The sequence below is a fragment of the Sinocyclocheilus rhinocerous genome, unplaced genomic scaffold (assembly GCF_001515625.1).
Source record: "Sinocyclocheilus rhinocerous isolate Xijiao unplaced genomic scaffold, SAMN03320098_v1.1 scaffold1565, whole genome shotgun sequence".
Taxonomy (NCBI): domain Eukaryota; kingdom Metazoa; phylum Chordata; class Actinopteri; order Cypriniformes; family Cyprinidae; genus Sinocyclocheilus; species Sinocyclocheilus rhinocerous.
The window spans coordinates 640,689-661,264 of NW_015655464.1; the positions used below are offsets into that span (position 1 = coordinate 640,689).

At 35.1% G+C, this 20,576-nt stretch overlaps 2 protein-coding genes across 6 annotated transcripts in view; one reads left to right on the plus strand and one right to left on the minus strand.

The window, feature by feature from the left end:
- LOC107718340 (drebrin-like protein A) overlaps positions 1 to 1,427 on the plus strand; it is a 32,840-nt gene extending 31,413 nt beyond the window's left edge. Inside the window, exons 14-16 of one of the 3 annotated variants that reach the window (XM_016525383.1) lie at positions 154 to 269; positions 365 to 416; positions 493 to 1,427. In XM_016525383.1, the coding sequence (XP_016380869.1) occupies positions 154 to 269; positions 365 to 416; positions 493 to 629 (305 nt within the window). In that variant the 3' untranslated portion in view covers positions 630 to 1,427. The remainder of the gene's footprint in view (positions 1 to 153; positions 270 to 364; positions 417 to 492) is intronic. The other 2 variants (XM_016525385.1, XM_016525384.1) reach the window with 2 other exon arrangements.
- Positions 1,428 to 5,587: 4,160 nt separating this feature from the next.
- The window catches only part of LOC107718341 (rhotekin-like), a 59,138-nt gene continuing 44,149 nt past the window's right edge, over positions 5,588 to 20,576 (minus strand). For 2 of the 3 annotated variants that reach the window (XM_016525386.1, XM_016525388.1), the window contains exons 4-11: positions 16,283 to 16,336; positions 15,488 to 15,605; positions 14,973 to 15,197; positions 11,831 to 11,925; positions 11,035 to 11,141; positions 9,358 to 9,486; positions 7,777 to 7,942; positions 6,982 to 7,411 (exon numbers count right to left, since the gene is read on the minus strand). In XM_016525386.1, coding sequence (XP_016380872.1) covers positions 7,188 to 7,411; positions 7,777 to 7,942; positions 9,358 to 9,486; positions 11,035 to 11,141; positions 11,831 to 11,925; positions 14,973 to 15,197; positions 15,488 to 15,605; positions 16,283 to 16,336 — 1,118 coding nt within the window. In that variant the 3' untranslated portion in view covers positions 6,982 to 7,187. Of the gene's footprint in view, positions 5,622 to 6,633; positions 6,725 to 6,981; positions 7,412 to 7,776; positions 7,943 to 9,357; positions 9,487 to 11,034; positions 11,142 to 11,830; positions 11,926 to 14,972; positions 15,198 to 15,487; positions 15,606 to 16,282; positions 16,337 to 20,576 lie in introns of those variants that run through there. The other variant, XM_016525387.1, reaches the window with a different exon arrangement.

The following is a 20,576-nucleotide window of genomic DNA, read 5'->3' on the forward strand; positions in this document are numbered from 1 at the left end:
TTTTGTAAAATCTGTCAACTTGATGGCCCAGAATCTGTAGATCTGGGCAAATGTTGTGTAGTGTATTCCAGCCTTGCGTTATCTAGTTTTGTTGTCTCTCGTGTGATGAATGTATATATATGTGAATATTGAACAACTTGTTTTGTTTTTAAGTAGAGGATGTTGATGTATCTGAGCACAGCACACCTGAGCGGTACTGTTATATGGTTAATCGTGAGGAGGAAGATGACGATGAAATCCAGACGGAGGTGGTGACTGAGAACGGCGAAGTACATAGCACACTAGACATCATGACTCGTCATTAATATTAATGTGATAAAAGAAGAAAGGAAGTACTAAAACATGTTGTTCCTTCTTATTGCAGTCATCAGCAGAAAGACTTCTGCATGTGAGAGCATTATATGACTACCAAGCAGGTTAGTGTTGCTTGCTTCAACAGCAGTGCTGTGTAATTGAATAAGATATGCTTTAAAACGTCTCTGTTCTCCACAGAGGATGACACTGAGCTCTCATTTGAACCTGGTGATATCATCAGTGATGTGGAAACAATCGACAAAGCGTGGTGGAGGGGCTCCAGTAAAGATGGACGCCAGGGTCTCTTTCCCGCCAACTATGTTGAGACCATCTAAAGACTTTTCCTTTTCCTCTTCATTTTTTACCAAGTTCTCAGGGACCAAGAACCACAAAACCCGGTCTATGAGGATGTACCATGTACTCTGAGACTAAGAGTCACAGGAAAAGGGTTGCAAGTGAAGCGTTCACTGGCACAACTTGGCCAACGATTCCTTTTGCTCTAAAACAAACAGCCAAAGTCGAATATTGAGACTTTAGTGATCATCAACTGCCAGACTGAGGATTCTCACTTGATTGTACACAAATGATCCTTTTATTATTTACACATTACATCATTTATTATTTTACATACCGTTGTTACTGTTATCATTACTAAATGATACCAAAGGTGGTGGAGGTGTCTGCTGAGAACAGATTTCAGTTTATGTTGAGGCCTTTACACATAAATCCAGCTTATACAGTCACATGTCAGTTGGTCCTGAGTATAGAAACGAGTTTATTTTTTCCTTTTTTTTTGAGAACTAGTACTATGTCATAGTACCAGTAAAACGTGTTGATAATGTAGGTTTAATACTTGTAACGTGTCATGTTTTTTTTAAAGCAGAGATGTGTTTACAGCATTCTGAATAGCATACCTGTCATACCTGCATACATACATACATGGTTAAAAAATGATGGTTAAAAAAATGAGTGTTATTATTACAAGCAGATACCCTTAAGACTGAGCTTGGCAGCCATTACATGTTTTTAAATGCTCTGAACCTTCCGTCAAAATTAAATTCTTCCACCTTTCTACCGTTTGAAAGTTTGGGGTCGGTAAGATTTGAGATGTTATTGAAAGAAGTCTCTAAAGCTCACCAAGGCTGAATAAAAGTATTAATTTCCTTCAAAAAAAAAAAATCTTACTAACCCTAAACTTTTGAACAGTAGTGTAAAATAAGACAAAGTTCACTGTTGTGTAAATGCTATCAAATACACATTGTTTTTCTATTTTATTTATATTTATCTCTGACCGAGGACATAGATATTGTTCCTTCTAGAGAGGGTCTGTCTAATCCATTTAACTTTTGTAACCAGATTTTAGTAATAGGTCGTTTTCCAACTAACAAAATTCTTCTGTATTAATGGGGAAGACCAAACAATAGAAGAATCACCAACACATTTAACTTACTCTTTGCTCTCTGTTAGTAATTTCTTAGTGTAATAAACGATGAGGTTTTTGTTTTTCCCACATTCTGCAATAATGCTTTTATGTTTTTGATTTGTTGCACAGCCAGTACACTGACTTCATAATATTTTGAGTATCATGATGTTCAAAAAAACATATTCACTACTTGTGTATTAATGCATGAGTTAAAATTAAAGGGATTCACTTTACTGGGTCACACTGAGTTTACTATCTTGAACATTTAGTCAAGTAAAATCATTTTTACTATCTTGACACATTCGCTGCAAGAATCAAGAGAATTACACACATACACACAAAAATGCTGTTTACTTTTAATTTTGGTAATTCTTTACAATAAATTGCTCTTGTACATGAATCTATTAGTTTGTCCAAAGACATGCAGACCGCTTGCTGAAATGACACTTACCTCCAGTTTAACATTCAATGTTACCTACCAGGATCATTAGAGCTTTACGCGTCTGATAAAATGTCAATATAATTTTATTTATAACAAAAATTAATATGGTAAAATACAACTTTAATAAACGCACAAAATTACAAAACTTTACAAGAACAAATAGTGTTTAAATGAATTTACAGTTTTTAAATACAAGTCAGTGGCCCTTCAAGTGAGAACTATTAATTATGTAGCATCACAGTACTAGGACAAAACTTTCTCTACTAATTCTGAATTGAAGAGGATAGGTTAGTCTAGTATTTCTACACTTCCAACTTTCTAATATTTGTAATACACTATACATGTAATTACAGGGATTAAAGTTCCGTCGCTACGACGGATTTCCGTCAGTTCATAAAGAGAGTCACTTGTTAAACGTCTGAAAATTTACCTACAAGCCACTTTTTTGTTCTTCTGTGCCACCTCTGTAGTACAAATTAAATTATTAATACTAATTTCATATGATTGGTAACTTATTTGTCTTATTGAAAATGAAACTAAATCCGCCAGCAGATGGCGGCATGTCACTGATTTTATCACTGAATCATTCATTCAATTGATTCGTTCGAACGGCTGATTCATTCAGGAATGAGACAAGTGACTCTCTTTATGAACTGACGGAAATCCGTCGTAGCGACGGAACTTTAATCCCTGTATTTATATAAAGAAAACCATGTCTCCATCTGACCATTTTTTTAAATTTCATATGAAAAAAAAAAATACAATACAGGTTTGGATACCTAATATACTGTGCAGATGTGTTTTTTTTAATTAATATTTTCATGGCAAGATGGACTGTAATTACACTCCTGAGGTTTTACTGAAATCACAATAATAGTTATCTAGACTTTCATTATGGTAAATATTGCGTATATATTTGTCTTCAAGCAAATGTTCACTTTATCTGAGCTGGAAGATGCCATATGACACTGCAAATTCACAAAGTTAGAAGCACACAAAGTGCTTGACAAAACTGACCCGCAAGCAAACAAGGAAAAGGAAAATCTTCAAATAATGCGTGCACCGCTGACTTAATGAAATCTAGAATACACAATTAACTTTGAGCTCTTGTAGCTTTGCATAGTAGTGCCTTCGCAACCCTTGTCAATCAGACAGGCCTTTACTGCAATGGCTCAAAACGAAGGACCGTTAAAACAAAGCACCCAAAACATTCAACTTCCAGCCAAATTTCACTGCTTGTGCTGAATCCTAGTTAATGTGCATTCTGATTTTTTACTTTTTCTGACTGATAGGGGGTTCACATTTGCTGAGTGAGATAAGGTATGTACAGTAATCCTGAGGTCATTACAGTCACAGGTAGTAAACGGAATCACATTATATCCCGTCATGATAAACTTGAATAGTCTTGAGACATCTGGACCTTTGCATATATACTGAAGCCATGCAAAGAGAACGTCATGAACTGTAACAGACATTATAGCAGATATTATACAATTCTAGAGTTGCACTTTTCCTCAGGTGTCACAAAAAGAAACGTATAGTACTTTTGAAAAATATGTATCAAATCATGAACTGTTAGATGAGACGAAGACTCTATTCACATCAATAGCATAATAAAAGCGGTTTAATTTTACATAGATCGTGTCTCCTTACGAGGGCAGCCATGCTAAGATCCTGCTGGCTTTAACTCAGTAACCCTTCTATTGTTAGACACTTTTGATCAAAGATTAAATTAACCATCGCTGACTGCAGAGAGAGCGGTTCTGCAACCACACATTTCTGCAAACGAAAAATTTTGCTTTTGTGTGAGACGGGATCCAAACCACAAGTTGTCAGTATATGTCCAAAACAACCATACAGCACAACATCAACAAAAGTGACTGTGTGAACCTTGACAGAAAGTCAGTTATTGGTAATGTCCTTAATTACATGATTAACAATTGAAAAAAGATGCAGAATTTAAACTGCCACTGCACCCTATGAAGAAAGTGATAATACCACTTATTAATAAAGTGAAATTCATCAGTGCTAAGCTAACTTTCACACGTTAAGTTTATTAATACTATGTTTCCAAGATCACTGATCCTGAATATACTAGCGTTCAAATGTTTGGGATCAGTGAGATTTTTTAAAAAGATATTAATACTTTAATTCAGCAAGGGTGCATTAAATAGATTTTAAAAAATGACAGTAAAGACATTTATAATGTTACAAAATATGCTGCTCTTTATCAAAGAATCCTGAAAAAAAAATCAGTTTCCACAAAATAATAAGCAGCATTGTTTTCAACACTGAAAATAATAAGAAATGTTTTTGAGCACCAAATCAGCATATTATGATGATTACGTAAAGATGCTGAAAATTCAGCTTTGCCATCGCAGAAATAAATTACATTATAAAATATTTTAATATTGGAAACAGTTATTTTAAATGATAATAATATTTCACAATATTACTGTATTTTGGATCAAATAAATGCAGCCTTGTTGAGTATACGAGACTTTAAAAAATTCTCAGAAACATTTAAAAATCTCACTGACCCCAAACGGTAGTGTACTTGCCAGGCTTAATGTGAGTAATGATGAATACTCAGCAGACTTGACCCTGACAGCACTTTCTAAACCATATATCTAAAACAGTGCACACAGACACAATGACTGGCCAAAAAGCTACTGCTTCAATCCAGTCTAAAAACACTGTACCAGGAATCTGTCTCACATAAAACAACTACGCTCTCAAAAGATCCAAAATAATGAGCTTTTCATGAAGAGACAATGTGTACTGCTATATATATTAGTAGTGTATTATATAACTAATAGTATTGGATTCCCATTGTGGCGGCTCCTTTAAAAGGCAGAAGAAAATTGTTATTTTTTATGTTGCTCTCCATTATTATGTAAAGAAAATGCAATGACGGACATTGAGCACACATGACCTCAGGTATTCCAGTTTTTTCCAGGGAGACACAGGAAGTTGTGATGGCTCTGACAGTAACCAGAGGAAGTGTAACAGCTACACCTGACTCTGCAGCCAGTTCCTTGGGTCTAGCTTAGCTCTCAGATTCCTCAAGCTGTGGCGTGCGCCGGACGGTCTAGAAAAGCCCAGGTCTGACTCTTGACTGTTGCTTCCCTCACTGGAGCTGCTGCTGGAAGTGGATTCCTCAAGCTGTGGCGTGCGCCGGACGGTCTAGAAAAGCCCAGGTCTAACTCTTGACTGTTGCTTCCCTCACTGGAGCTGCTGCTGGAAGTGGAACTAGAGCAGGACAGAGCAGTCTGAGTGGGGCGAGGAGACCCAGAGCCGGCGGTGGGTGGCTGGCAGTTGCACCGGAAGCCACCATAGCCCCGAGCGCGCAGAGTGGAGAGCTTGGCGTCCAGGGAGAGGGTACGGGGGCGGAAGCGACCCGAGGAGGAAGAGGTGTCCGGGGACCATGCCTGGTTCCAATGTCATCAGACGTATCAATAACTGTGACGGAAGAGAAACAGTAGCCATAATGAAAACTTTTTTTTCTTTTTTTTCAAAAAAGCAGAAAAAAATTTATTTGCCTGACAGCTGATTTTGAGTTGCAAGCTTCATTTTTATAGTCTTTCGATAAAACATACCCAAAAAAAAATTATTATTGCTTTCAGACAGTGGGACATGTTTTTCTAACTTGTTTTTTTTTTCACAATAAAGAACTGGCAAGCTAATTGTTGGAAGCTGATGAATCTTATGAAAGCATATTTTATTATAATTAAAATAAAATTAGTAAAATTAAAACCATAAAATGACACAATTAAAAAAAAAACCTCTTAAAATAAGTACAATTGAAACAATATGCAAAAAAAAGTCAATGTGTACAAATAGTGAAAATAAAATAAATTACAGTAATGTTAAAATAAAATTAGTAAATATAAAACAATATAAAAAGTTTTATTTTCAGTCATTTATTTTAACATTTTTTATTATTATATTTTTATTTTTATTATTTATATTATTATTATATTATTTTTTGTTATTATAATTGTACTTTTTAGAATAAAATAAAATAAATTGTTAAATAAAATAAGATAAAATAATAAAAAATAAAATAAAAACTGTATTTTTAAAAATAAAAATAATTGTCTGTTAAAATAAAACAAATAAACTAAAAAATTATAATAAATCAATGTACTCTGTTGTTACATAGATTTAATTTGATCATTTTATACTTCATGGTTTTTAATTCAAAGAAAAAAAACTATAAACAAGTACAAATTAAAACAATGAAAATTTAGCAATCTACTATGGTGTCATCTAATAATATAATAATAATAGTAATAATAGCTTAGTGCATTATTCATTTAATTTATATAAGCTTAGAACCGTATTTGAAATCTACATCAAGTAAAAGTTGTTGGTCACAGGGGCGACAAAAAAGGTTGGGATCTCGTGGGACAGTAGCATCTTCTGAGGGTAGAGCGTGAGGTCAGGTAACTTCTCATCACAGTTACTTCACCTGTCATTGTAATAAGAGGAGAGCAGAGCTCGGATCTCAGCAGAGACAGCGTTATCCTGCAGCAAAAGCCCCTCACCGGATGCAGGGGCCACTGAGGAGGGGGAGGCCAGCAAAACGCACGAGGGGCCAACAAATGCAGGGAATGAGTGTTTATATAGCAACCAAATAATGATACAGTGGTTGGGGAATGTATGGGATGGATGTTTGGATTACAAATTTAAGGCATGAAACCAGGAAAATACAAGAGTGCATGAAAAATCAATAGGAACAAAGTGAAAGAGGAGGGAAAAAACAGACATGAAAAAAACAGTGAAGAGACAGACATAAAAACCACAGAGAGAATAAGACAGAGAAGAAAAGAGAGAAAAGACTGTCAGTTTGTCAGAAACAGCAGACTTTTCATTTTAGTAGTTAAAGGAGATAAATTGATAAAGAGAAAGACTCAGATCTGACAGAGGACGAGGACATGCAGTTCAATCCACACATCATCGTTAGGTTCACAGGCATATCTGTTATTCATGACAGGAAATCCTGCGTGTGCATTATTTCTGTCATCATCTGTCTAGATGTATGGCTCTACAGTGCCACTGGCCTATATTTTGTGCCAATCTAGAGCTTAAAACTCTCCTCCAGCCTCTGTAAATGTGTAAAAAAGGTATCTGAATGCACTCACCCATCTCATGGTACAGGGAGCCCTGCTTCGGGGTGACTATGGCAGGTTTGCGTGGTGAAGGCAGCTCAATCTTCATCAGGTCGTCACAGCACTGCCTCCACTGGCCTGTAGAGGGCGCATGCAGCTTAGTCAAACTTTTCTGGTAATGCATTGAACTAACAATCAGGCTCATGAATTATATTACATCTCATAATTTGTTTATTAAAATAATTTAATGTATATATATATATATATATATATATTTAATTATTTTTTTTTTAAATTATATAATTGAGCACTGTGTCTTTCATTAGCATTATTGCTGCTGTCACGGTTTCATAAAAGCAAAAAGCCACTCTAGGGCTGACATAAAAATGATTTTACCACAGTTAATGGTTTTTTGCACAGTAATGCACTGTCAATGTCTTGTGTGGCTTATGGCTTTATGGTCACTTAGTGCATTTTAGTAATTTTAGAGTTTAAGTACTCACTCATATCATAGAACTGCTGCCAGAAGGCCTCCATCCAGCGCTGTGTGTCCTCTCTGCTGTCCGCTGTTAGTGTGTGCATCACCTCCTCTCCTCCATACTGGTTAGTGATACAGATATTCTGTGCCTTGCTGTGAGGATCCTTCTCTGCGGCCCGTATTCTCGTCTCCTGAGATGGAGACACATGACATTTTTTTTTTGTAAGAATTGTGAAATTATAAACTATAACTGATATCATATACACAACAGTTTGGGGTCAGTATGATTTTTTATACAGTTTTTTTTTAAAGAAGTATCTTGTTTATTTGATCAAAAATACAGTAAAAAAAATCCTAAAATACTGTAAAATATTACTACTATTTACAAACTGTTACTACTGTTTAATACTACTAATACTACTACTTAACGTGTTTTTTTATTTCAATATATTTACAAATTAAAACATTTAAAACAATGTTGAAAACAGGTGTGCTGCTTAATATTTTTGTGGAAAATGTGATCCTTTTTTTAGGATTCTTTGATTAATAAAACGTTCTTTGAAGATCAGCATGTTTGAAATTTAATGTGTCAATTTAATGTGTCCTTGCTGAACAAAAGTATTAATTTCTTTCAAATAAAAAAAGAAAATCTTACTGACCAGAACTTTTGAAGTGTAGAGTATATTAAAGTATATAACTGAAATGCACAATCTGATGGTTTTATTATTAATTTGAAATTCAGTGCAAAATAAAAGTATGCTAACTTAAAAACAAAAACATAGGTAACGGTTGACTGCTCACACATTATTTATGCATACTTAAAAATAACACCAACAACAATATCAGCTATACACAATACTACAGTAGTACTTTTGTCTATTTGTTCTAACAATATAAAATAATTTAAACTCAAATTTAATGTCATTTATTTATTTATGTGATATGGAGCAATGTTATAAGCAGAATAATGTACAGTCTGACAGAGTTTCAGTTTGAAGACTTGTTTACTACACATTTTGCAATTTACATTATTATTATCATCATATCTAAAGGATATAGTGTCAAATATTAGTTTTTCACTTTCAGACTTCTTTTAAAACATTCTGAACTACGCCGTTTTGCATAAGGTTCTTGTTTGAAGTCATAGTATATAATAGCAATAACTGTAGCAAAAGTTTTGCACATATTTTTCTGTATAAAATAGTAATTTCAGCTCTATCAAGTAGGTGGAAGCAGAGCACAAGTAAAGCGTGTGTAGTGCACAGCAGTCACCTGAGAGCTGAGGAATGTGCAGACTCACAGTGCAGCTCTCAGATGTTAAAACAAGCTCTTTGTGCTCGTGACAGGCAGCTCTCTAGGGGCACTGAAAGATCCAGATCCAGTGCATGGCAAACAAAAACGTCTTTTCATAACTACAGACACAATGAAAAATGTTCCGACAAATGGATTCTCTCTTTCTAAAAAAGAGAGTATCCATTTGAAAGAGTGCTTTCAAGATACTCACAAAGAAAAATATCTCGTGATATTTCCAAAAGCAGAACAATGACCCTGATATCATGTGCATAAATGAGCACGCTTAAAATCTCCAGAGTATGACTGAACTTACTTTGTTAATCCCAATCGTTAAGACAGGCTCCACATTGGCCTCCATGTCCTCTTTTTGATGATAGCAGAAGAGATTTGTTCCTTTTAAAACACCATAGACATTTGTCCATCCTTGTGGCTCACCTCCAAGCTTGAGAGAAAGGAAGAACATTAGCCAAACTAAACTGAAATGGGGAAATATGATATTGAAGTGAGTGAGTGTGTTTCCTACACACCTTTACCCTCAGACAGCCACTCATCATCTGCTGTGTCATACAGTGAGGCTGAGCGGCCAGACGACAACACACACCGCCATACAGAGGCAGCCAGTACGAACACTCCTCTACAGAGAGACAAAGAGACAAAATGATACAGTAATGGCACTCCTACTGAGAGAAAGATAGGAATGTGTGATCTTACAAAGTTAGAAACTGTATTTTAAAACCAAGTAAACAAGCTATTCAAATGACGTCATGTTTTGCACCCTATAGTTTTAGTACATCTTTTACAACAAAGTAATCTAGCATCTGCGAGAGCGAGCAGCCCACACTCAGGCTGTAAGACTGTCTGCAGTAACTCCTCAGACATGAAGACGGCTATAACGCCTCTTACTGGCCCTTCAAATTGACTGGCCATCCCAAGAAGTTTATGAGCATGACCCTAACACAATAAATCTGACAGACATTGACAATGCACACACAAACACACACATAAATGTGCTCTGCGGGCCTGTCTGTAATTGATTACCTGCAATGTGAAGAAAACTAGCATGTCATAAATATAATGAGCTTTTAATAAAATCCCAGAAGGCACTTGTTGACATATCAAATCATCGCACTTTATCACTTGTATCTTAAAAAAAATTAAAAAAGTAAAATGCCAAATTATAATTTCAAATGACATATTAGAATTTCAAAAGTCAAAAAAAAAAAAATTGTGGCTAACATATACAGTATTTTGACATGTTTTCTAAATAAAGATATTCCTGGTTAAAAAAGTTGAGCTTTAATAATGGGTTCGGCAGCTCACCATTTCCAGTGATTGTGAGGTCATGTGTGCGGAAGCTGTCCTGGACGTGAGAGAGATTGAGGGTTGTGTGAGCCAAAAGATGATATTTGGGCCCCCTATAAACACATAAAACACAATCAGAGAAGGGAATATGCAAACATATTTAAACTATGACTGTCAATCAAATACAAATAAATAAACTGATGAATAAACTGACGAATTAATGATAAACTGATGAAGTAATCAAATTAATTGTGAATACATTTAAAATATATATTTGCTGGATATTTGCATATACAGTATATTTGCTAATACATATGTGACCCTGGACCACAAAACCAGTCATAAGGGTCAATTTTTTAAAATTGAGATTTATACATCATCTGAAAGCTGAGGGTGCAAAAAAAATCTAAATATTGAGAAAATCGCCTTTAAAGTTGTCCAAATTAAGTTCTTAGCAATGCATATAAATAATCAAAAATTAAGTTTTGATATATTTATGGTAGGAAATTTACAAAATATCTTCATGGAACATGATCTTTACTTAATATACTAATGATTTTTGGCATAAAAGAAAAATGAGATAATTTTGCCCCTACAATGTATTTTTGGCTATTGCTACAAATATACCCCAGCGACTTAAAAATGGGGAAATATGATATTGAAGTGAGTGAGTGTGTTTCCTACACACCTTTACCCTCAGACAGCCACTCATCATCTGCTGTGTCATACAGTGAGGCTGAGCGGCCAGACGACAACACACACCGCCATACAGAGGCAGCCAGTACGAACACTCCTCTACAGAGAGACAAAGAGACAAAATGATACAGTAATGGCACTCCTACTGAGAGAAAGATAGGAATGTGTGATCTTACAAAGTTAGAAACTGTATTTTAAAACCAAGTAAACAAGCTATTCAAATGACGTCATGTTTTGCACCCTATAGTTTTAGTACATCTTTTACAACAAAGTAATCTAGCATCTGCGAGAGCGAGCAGCCCACACTCAGGCTGTAAGACTGTCTGCAGTAACTCCTCAGACATGAAGACGGCTATAACGCCTCTTATTGGCCCTTCAAATTGACTGGCCATCCCAAGAAGTTTATGAGCATGACCCTAACACAATAAATCTGACAGACATTGACAATGCACACACAAACACACACATAAATGTGCTCTGCGGGCCTGTCTGTAATTGATTACCTGCAATGTGAAGAAAACTAGCATGTCATAAATATAATGAGCTTTTAATAAAATCCCAGAAGGCACTTGTTGACATATCAAATCATCGCACTTTATCACTTGTATCTTAAAAAAAATTTTAAAAGTAAAATGCCAAATTATAATTTCAAATGACATATTATTAGAATTTCAAAAGTCAAAAAAAAAAAAATTGTGGCTAACATATACAGTATTTTGACATGTTTTCTAAATAAAGATATTCCTGGTTAAAAAAGTTGAGCTTTAATAATGGGTTCGGCAGCTCACCATTTCCAGTGATTGTGAGGTCATGTGTGCGGAAGCTGTCCTGGACGTGAGAGAGATTGAGGGTTGTGTGAGCCAAAAGATGATATTTGGGCCCCCTATAAACACATAAAACACAATCAGAGAAGGGAATATGCAAACATATTTAAACTATGACTGTCAATCAAATACAAATAAATAAACTGATGAATAAACTGACGAATTAATGATAAACTGATGAAGTAATCAAATTAATTGTGAATACATTTAAAATATATATTTGCTGGATATTTGCATATACAGTATATTTGCTAATACATATGTGACCCTGGACCACAAAACCAGTCATAAGGGTCAATTTTTTAAAATTGAGATTTATACATCATCTGAAAGCTGAGGGTGCAAAAAAAATCTAAATATTGAGAAAATCGCCTTTAAAGTTGTCCAAATTAAGTTCTTAGCAATGCATATAAATAATCAAAAATTAAGTTTTGATATATTTATGGTAGGAAATTTACAAAATATCTTCATGGAACATGATCTTTACTTAATATACTAATGATTTTTGGCATAAAAGAAAAATGAGATAATTTTGCCCCTACAATGTATTTTTGGCTATTGCTACAAATATACCCCAGCGACTTAAGACTGCTTTTGTGCTCCAGGGTCACAAATAGTAATATAAAAAAAAAGACAAAAGCACATAAGAAAACTAAAATTAAAATAAAAACTGGAAACATAAAATATAATAAAATATAAAAGATAATTCGAAATATTAATAAAAACTATTATTGTACATAAATAATACTAAAATATTTTGCAGATCATTGCTAACCACATTCTCTGTTTCTGCAGTGACTAATGGGATCAATCATTCCCCGCCGATGCTCAACGCCATTCCCTCGCCGCCTCAGCGCTACAGCAACGGCCCTTCATCATCATCTTCCTCCTCTCTGGCCAATCAGCAGCTTCCAGCCACCTGCGGCGCGCGACAGCTGAGCAAACTCAAGCGCTTCCTCACAACACTGCAGCAGTTCGGCAACGACATCTCGCCCGAGATCGGAGAGAGCGTCCGAAACCTGGTGCTGGCGCTGGTGGTGCGTCTCTCACACACGCCTTTCACGAGCACCGTTTGATCAGATGTGAGCTAGAGTTAACAAGCCATGTGTTTCTCCCACAGAACTCCACCGTCACCATTGAAGAGTTTCACTCCAGACTGCAAGAAGCTACAAACTTCCCCCTGAGGCCCTTCGTCATTCCCTTCCTGAAGGTAAACGGCCAATAAAGCAATAGTTGAGCTTAAAAAGGGCAATTCTGTAAGTCACTCGCCCTTGTTGTTAACCAGGGTTATTATGGTACAGGTGACATTAAAACCAAAACTATTAAAACATTTTTGTTAAATTGAAACAAAATAAAATAAAATAAAATGCAAATAAAAAAATAGAAAATTGGGATAAAAGAATAGGAAAAAAAGGAAATATTAAAATTTTTAATAAAATATAAATATGAGATGGAAACACTAAATGTTAAATTAAAACGAAAACTATTAAAACAAATGTTGTTAAATTGAAACAAACTAAAATAAAATAAAATGCAAATTAAAAAAAATTATAGAAAATTGGGATAAAATAGTAAATAGGGGAAAAAAGGGAAATATTAAAAATTTAAATAAAATATAAATATGAGATGAACAAAAAAAAACAAAAAAAATGTAAAACTATTGAAAATATTTATAAAAATAAAAAATAAAAAAAAGTCTATATGAAAGCAGGAATGTTGATTTGGGGATTTTAGTGAATCCCTGAAAAGATATTCAGGATGAAACTGGTGTGAAGCTGCTTGAATTAGATGATTTTAACTTAAACTATTAACACATTTGTGTTGAATTGAAATAAAGCTGAACTAAAATGAAATATAAATATGAGATGGGTGTTTCAATGTTAAACTTGAACTAAAAATCAGTAATTGAGTGAAAAACTAGTTGTTGCACTAAATTACTACCTAGAAATAAATAAAAGCTAGAACTGAGCTAAAATGAAATGCAGCCTATATAGTAATATTTTAAAAGAAAAAGTTCTTACAATATTATAAATACTGAAAATTTTATAAAAATATATTGAAAATATAAAAAAAAATAAAAAAGAGCAAAATTATTAATTAAAATTACTCTCCTGTCCACACTTGTTTGACTCAAGGTCAGTCAATCTCAAAAAAGGACATAAAAACCATAAACTGCAATAAAATCGTCCATATGAGAGCAGGAATGTTGATTTGGCGATATTAGTGAATCCCTGAAGCTGCTTGAATTCAATGATTTTATGATAGCATGCATGATAGGGATGCTGAACGGAGAAAGTGGAAGGTGTCTCGTGTTTCCTTTGGTAATTTAATAATCAAAAATTAAGTTTTGATATATTTATGGTAGGAAATTTACAAAATATCTTCATGGAACATGATCTTTACTTAATATACTAATGATTTTTGGCATAAAAGAAAAATCGACAATTTTGACCCATACAATGTTTTTTGGCTATTGCTACAAATATACCCAAGTGACCTAAGACTGGTTTTGTGGTCCAGGGTCACATATAAAATATATGTGACCCTGGACCACAAATATAAAAAAAGTCCTGAAATAATAATACCTTATAATTATTTATTTTTTGTGACAAGCCAGTAAATAATTGAAAAGCCATTAAAAAGTGTTCAGTTTGGGGTCAGTAATATATTTTTTTTATTACTATACTAAACATTTCTTGAGCACCAAATCAGCATATTAGAATGATTTCTGAAGGATCATGTGACACTAAAGACTGGAATAATGATTGATAAAAATTCAGCTTGGTCATCAATAAAATTAAATTACATTTGAAATTCTATTCAAATAGCAAACAGTTATTTTAAATTTTAATATTATTTCACAACATTTCTGTTTTTACTGTAGTTTTGATCCAATAAATGCAGTCCTGGTGAGCATAAGAGACTTTCAAAGGCATTAAAAAAATCGTACAGATCCCAGACTTTTAAACAGTCTTGTATGTTGCTTGTTGTTTTTCCATATCTTTGAACATATGTTTATCACTGGACTGCAGTCCACAGCAATCCTTTTAGCATTTTTGATTCACGTAGCAGCAGTGTGTTTGTGTGTGTGTTTCTACACACTTACGGTACAGAGGGCACAGGCAGCAGGATTGCCGCTCCTCCTCCATTGCTAGTGGGGCTGCTGGCTCCGGGCTCCAAGGCCGCCCTCATTTTCTTTCCTGCTGACCTTCCCAGAGATGAGCTCAGCTTGCTGGCCAGCTTCCGCGGAGTGCTGCCTGCTGAGTAGTCCTCCTCTGAACAACAGCTATACAGCTCCACCCGCAGCTCGAACCCTGGACTGGCTTCATTACTGCACACAGTAAACAAAAGCATGATTGAAGCACATTGCTTCGCATTACTCCACACATTTAATGTTAAAATAGTGCAAATGTAGATTTAAATTCAGTATACACTACTATTCAAGAGTTTGGGGTCAGTAAGACTTATATATAAAATGTTTTTTTAAAGTTTATATAGTTTATATACTGACACAAACAAACTATAGCTGGTTTGGAAGTTGCACAAAGATTAAAAACATATGTATGTGTAGAATAAATGTCCAGAAACAGTTAAAATGACACAATAAACATGCACACTCACAAGACAATTGTGTTGTCAAAGCAGATGTCTGTCAGCGTCCTGTCCACCATCACCATGTCTGTGTCAAAGATCTCACCACCCAACTGCAGCAGACAGAACACAGCGCACCGGTGCAGCTCTGAAGAAATAAAGAAAGACATTTACATGTACTACTTACAAGTCACACCTGCTCTAATGTCTTCACCAGTGTAGCTGCATGCTTGGCCCAGTGCCTATAAAATCCCCCCGAGCAGCTCTGTTCATTCAGGAAACATTTACTCCTGCACCTGTGTGTGAGCTGTCCTGCCTTTTCCTGCTCAGGGCAACATTAGTATCTGTGCATTTTCTTCCTTGTACAAATTGTAGAACATGAATAATTGTGACACAACCAGTGTTAAACGTTCTTGTCCTAATCATTTCGATGGCTGTTAAAATATATGTTCCCATTAACAGGATAAAGTACATATAAAAGCTTTCCCATGAGAGAATAACACATGCATGTGGGTTCCTGTGTCACATTCATCAACATAATATCACCTCTATCAGCTGCTCTAAGCACCTTAGGCGAAACGACATTAGTCACTGTGGTCTGGAAAAAGGTTTCCGATGCCTGTAATAATATTCTGTTTACCCAGAGGGCTTTGCTGTGCCTGAACGCTTCATAAATAAATGTGTTTTTCGTTATCACGGTAATGCATATGCGTGTGTGTGTGTGTGTGTGTGCTATACAAGGGTTATAAAGATCAAATATATTCTAAACAACCTGCTCTGTTATTTAACCTGCATATCAGAGTGAAGAGGAAAAACAGATGTTACCTCCTTTATTCTTAAAATAATCTGTGTCTTTCCACATTAGAGGTATCCGTAGATCTGCAAAAAAGAGGAATTGGAGGTCAGAGCGAAACACAAGGTTATAACACACACACACACACACACACACACACACACACACACTCAGTGTCACTCACAGCTGCGAGCAACCAATGTCGGCTGTCACTCCATGTCAATCAAAAGAAAAATATGTTCACAACACACATCTGGTATTTTATGCCATGCTACCAGCCAGTATAAATCACCATTATCATACTGGCCCACCCACCACATCAAGACCACATCATCACTTCAGCCCACCTGGATGAGCTTCTCTGTCAAGGTCTGTGTAATCAGGCTTGTTAATAACAACAGAACTTCAATTAAATTAATAGGAAGAGGTTGTTAGGGAACAATAATTGGGTACTGAATGTAGATGATGGACAGCAGAAAACACAAAACCGAGGCTGCATGTGGGAACATTAGATTGTATGTGCGTGGGATGAACTACATGATAAACAGCCTGGATGCATTTGTTTAGTGGAATGATGTTGCATGAGCAGGAATCCCACACAGAATCTGCAGCCGAAGAAAGCACAGCATATTTCTGCAGAACAGGGATGCTGGTCATTGATAAAATTCCAGGGCTCGCAAAATCGCTAGCCCAACGTCCCGGGGCTATTGTGTCTTCCAGTCAGGCTACCAAAATGTATCACCACCCTGCCTGACGGGCTATCTTAAATACAGGGTTCCCACGGGTCCTTAAAAAGTCTTCAATTTAGATGTATCAAATTTAAAGTGCCCCTATTATGCCATTTTTAAGGTTGCTATAATTTTTTTATCAGTCTCCTAAAACAGGTTTACATGCATGCAAGGTCAAAAAACACGTTAGTTTTCTCAAAAAATAGATTTAATTTGACCTCATTTCTAAATGATTCATAAATGACTCGTGTGAAGCAGTTCAAAGAATCAGTCTCTAAACCCCTCCTTTCTGTGAGCCCTCACTGCTGTGATTGGTCAGATGGCGCAGTCCTTTGTGATTGGTCCAGAGCCGTAGAGAGATTGGCTCTGGATTGGTCTACCGCGTACAGCGCGTGTCGGAAAACGAAACGCCCGTTGCCATGACGGAATGACAGCCCTCAAGACTTGTCAATACATAGAAAAGATGGTATCGATTGTACCTTACCAATTCGAGCCGGAGTCTGATGATGAAACGGTTGAACTGGCTGATCGACAAAAGACTGATTCGCAAGCACGACTGGAGCAGGACGTTTCTCAGTGCTAAGTGTCAAGTGTTAACAAGTTTGTGGTAATTATAACGTGATAAAACAAATTTACTCTCACAGCGTAGGATACAGCGTCTTCTCGACATGATGTTAACCACACGGAAATTTTACTGTACGACTCGTTTAGGCGATTGCGAGCAGACTCTTTTTTTTGATAGACAATAACTTTATTTATTGTGCACTGTCGGCTTCACAACTTTGCAGATAGTTTATGTTCACATACAGCTACACGACACACTGCATGAAAGGTAATATTTGAAAAGGCATAATAGGGGCACTTTAAGGCCATAAAAATAAATAAATTAAACTTATATGTTATAAGAAAAGTCCTAATTATAATTTCAAGAGGTCTTACATTTGGGGACGGAAACACAAGAATCGCAATATAGCTGGATTAAACTTTAAAATCTAAAATAGCCTGAATGAATAGCTTATGAGCGCTGCACATTACAAAGTCAAAACGTGGCGCGGGTGTTTTTATATGAATGTATCTCTGAAGGGAACTGACTTTCTTTAGAAAAGTTTCCATGGCATTTTCATTTAATCTTTCCTATAATGCCTAATAAAGCAGTGTTTATGAGCGCAGTACTGCTTTGTGTACAGCCGTTACCAGGGAAACCGCTATATTTCTGCTGTTTCAAAAGGCCCACCTAGTGGCAGAGAATTAATTTGCATTATCAATAAGCCTTTCTGCTACTTATGTTCAGATCAATGCGAATATTGACCCATGATTTTTACGCAGCAAACACGTAGAGTTGTAAATGTGAAAGAAGCTAATGTGCCTTCTAAAAATCTAATAAATTAAGACCGTAATATTTATATGTTTAATATTAATATAATAATTTATACATTTGACTCATCCCTTTTCTTAAATGGTTTAAAGGCTGAAATGTGATGTTTATCATTTTATAAGACTTTTTGTTTTTGTGAAAACCTGTAATTGAACTGTAAATCATATAATTTTACAGTTTAATATGTTACACTAGACATTGCCCAACCCCACTCATATGATGTTAATTTTTCTAGTGCAGGTCTTAAAAAGGGTCATAAAAAGCCTTAAATTGATTTTTCAAAAATCCTGCTGATACCCTGTAAATACTGAAATAAAATTCCTTCCTTCATATATATATGTTCTTTAAACATTTTGTCTAAATTGATCACGTATTTATTCACCAATAAAATCACTGCACAGAATTTGACAAAAAAAAGCAGAAAATTCTGTTGATTCCGTCTGTGACTACACATGAGTGTGGTTTACATTAGCCTCCTGAGACCTTCTGTCCTCAGTAGAGGACATCATATTTTAACACAGTTTTAAGTCTGGATGTCCTGTACAGAGCACATTCAGGGCTTTTCAGAGATACCAAATGTTTGGAAGTTTCACCATGACCACTCCCTCTCCTCTGCCTTTAAAAATGGCTGACATTAATTTAGTGATCAAATTTAACATCCTTATGGAAATATGAAAATATTTTGTTATTATCCTTTAAATCTGACACATTTCTAAACTGTTTGTCATAAATCAACATCTCAGAAAAATGTTATGGGGTTTCAAATCAAAATATGACTTTCTGTTACGAAACAGGACATTGATTTCTTACATGTCCACTGTAGAGGACACCAGGACTAAAAGCATGTTTATTACGCATTTTGGGAGACACAACAAGTGAATTGGAAAAAGAAATGATATATCAATATTCCTATGAAATATTAGGTATTAATATAAAAAATCTTGCCAATTATTACTCCCATTATTACACTTCTTTTTTATTACATAATGTCCCAAGAACACATTAATATGCAAATTAGATACAGTGTATAGATAGCACTCTTATGGCCATTTTAAACACATACTGCATAAAGCAAAATGGTATATCAAATTATCCCGTTATATCTTTCATAACATAGTTGAGAATCATCTTTATACAAAGTTTCGAATAAAAAAAAAATATTGATGATTTATTGTTTTTGCCTATTCATGTTCTTTATTTATTTTTTATTTTTTTAATTGAGTCCTGGTGTCCTCTACAGAGGACATATCATAACATATGAATAAAACATAATTTTTCTAAATTATTATTATTTTTTGTTCTTATGCACTAAACAATGTAATGACATGAAAAAAATACTTAATTCACACACAAAAAAAAAAAATTCTGGGTCTCAGAAGGTTAGTTTGCATATGAGTGTGAAGTAAGGGTATAAGGTCCTCTATAACATCTTCATAATGACGTCATAATTACAGCATTTTCTGAGTATCAACCCTCCAGGCCTCAAACACAGATTGCCATGGGTGCAGTCAAGGAGTTTGAACTGCGAGTTAATAGCACTGGGTGTTAAGAGGGGGCTGGTCCCTCTAAAAGATCCAGACAGTGAGGAGGGGAGGACGACTCGTAAAAGAAGCCCCAAGCAGACTGAGACACAGGCGCTGATATATAAAACAGCAGGGGTGTGATTTAGTGCTCAGACACCCGCATAAACAAACTGGTTTGCATGATTTACGCACAATACACACAATCAAAACCAGAGAAAGTTATATACACCAGAATCCATATATAACATTCTCTGTTCATACATGCCATTCAAAAGTTTGGGGTCAGCAAGATTTTTCAATGTTTTTGAAGGACGTCTCATACTTACCAAGGCTGCATTTATTAAATTTTTTAAAATACAGTAAAAACAGTAATATTGTGAAATATGGTTACAATTTAAAATAACTTTTTTTCTATTTTAATAAATAAAATGTAATTTATTCCCGTGATGCAAAGCTGAATGTTCAGCATTATTACTCCATTCTTCAGTGTCACATGATCCTTCAGAAATCATTCTAATATGCTGATTTGGTGCTGAGGAAACATTTCTTATTATTATGAATGTTGAAAACACTTAATATTTTTGTGGAAACCGTGGATTCTTTGATGAATACAAAGTTCAAAAGAACAGCATTCATATGAAATGAACAGAAATCTTTTGTAACATTCTAAATGTTACAACTGTCGCTTTTGATTTACTGT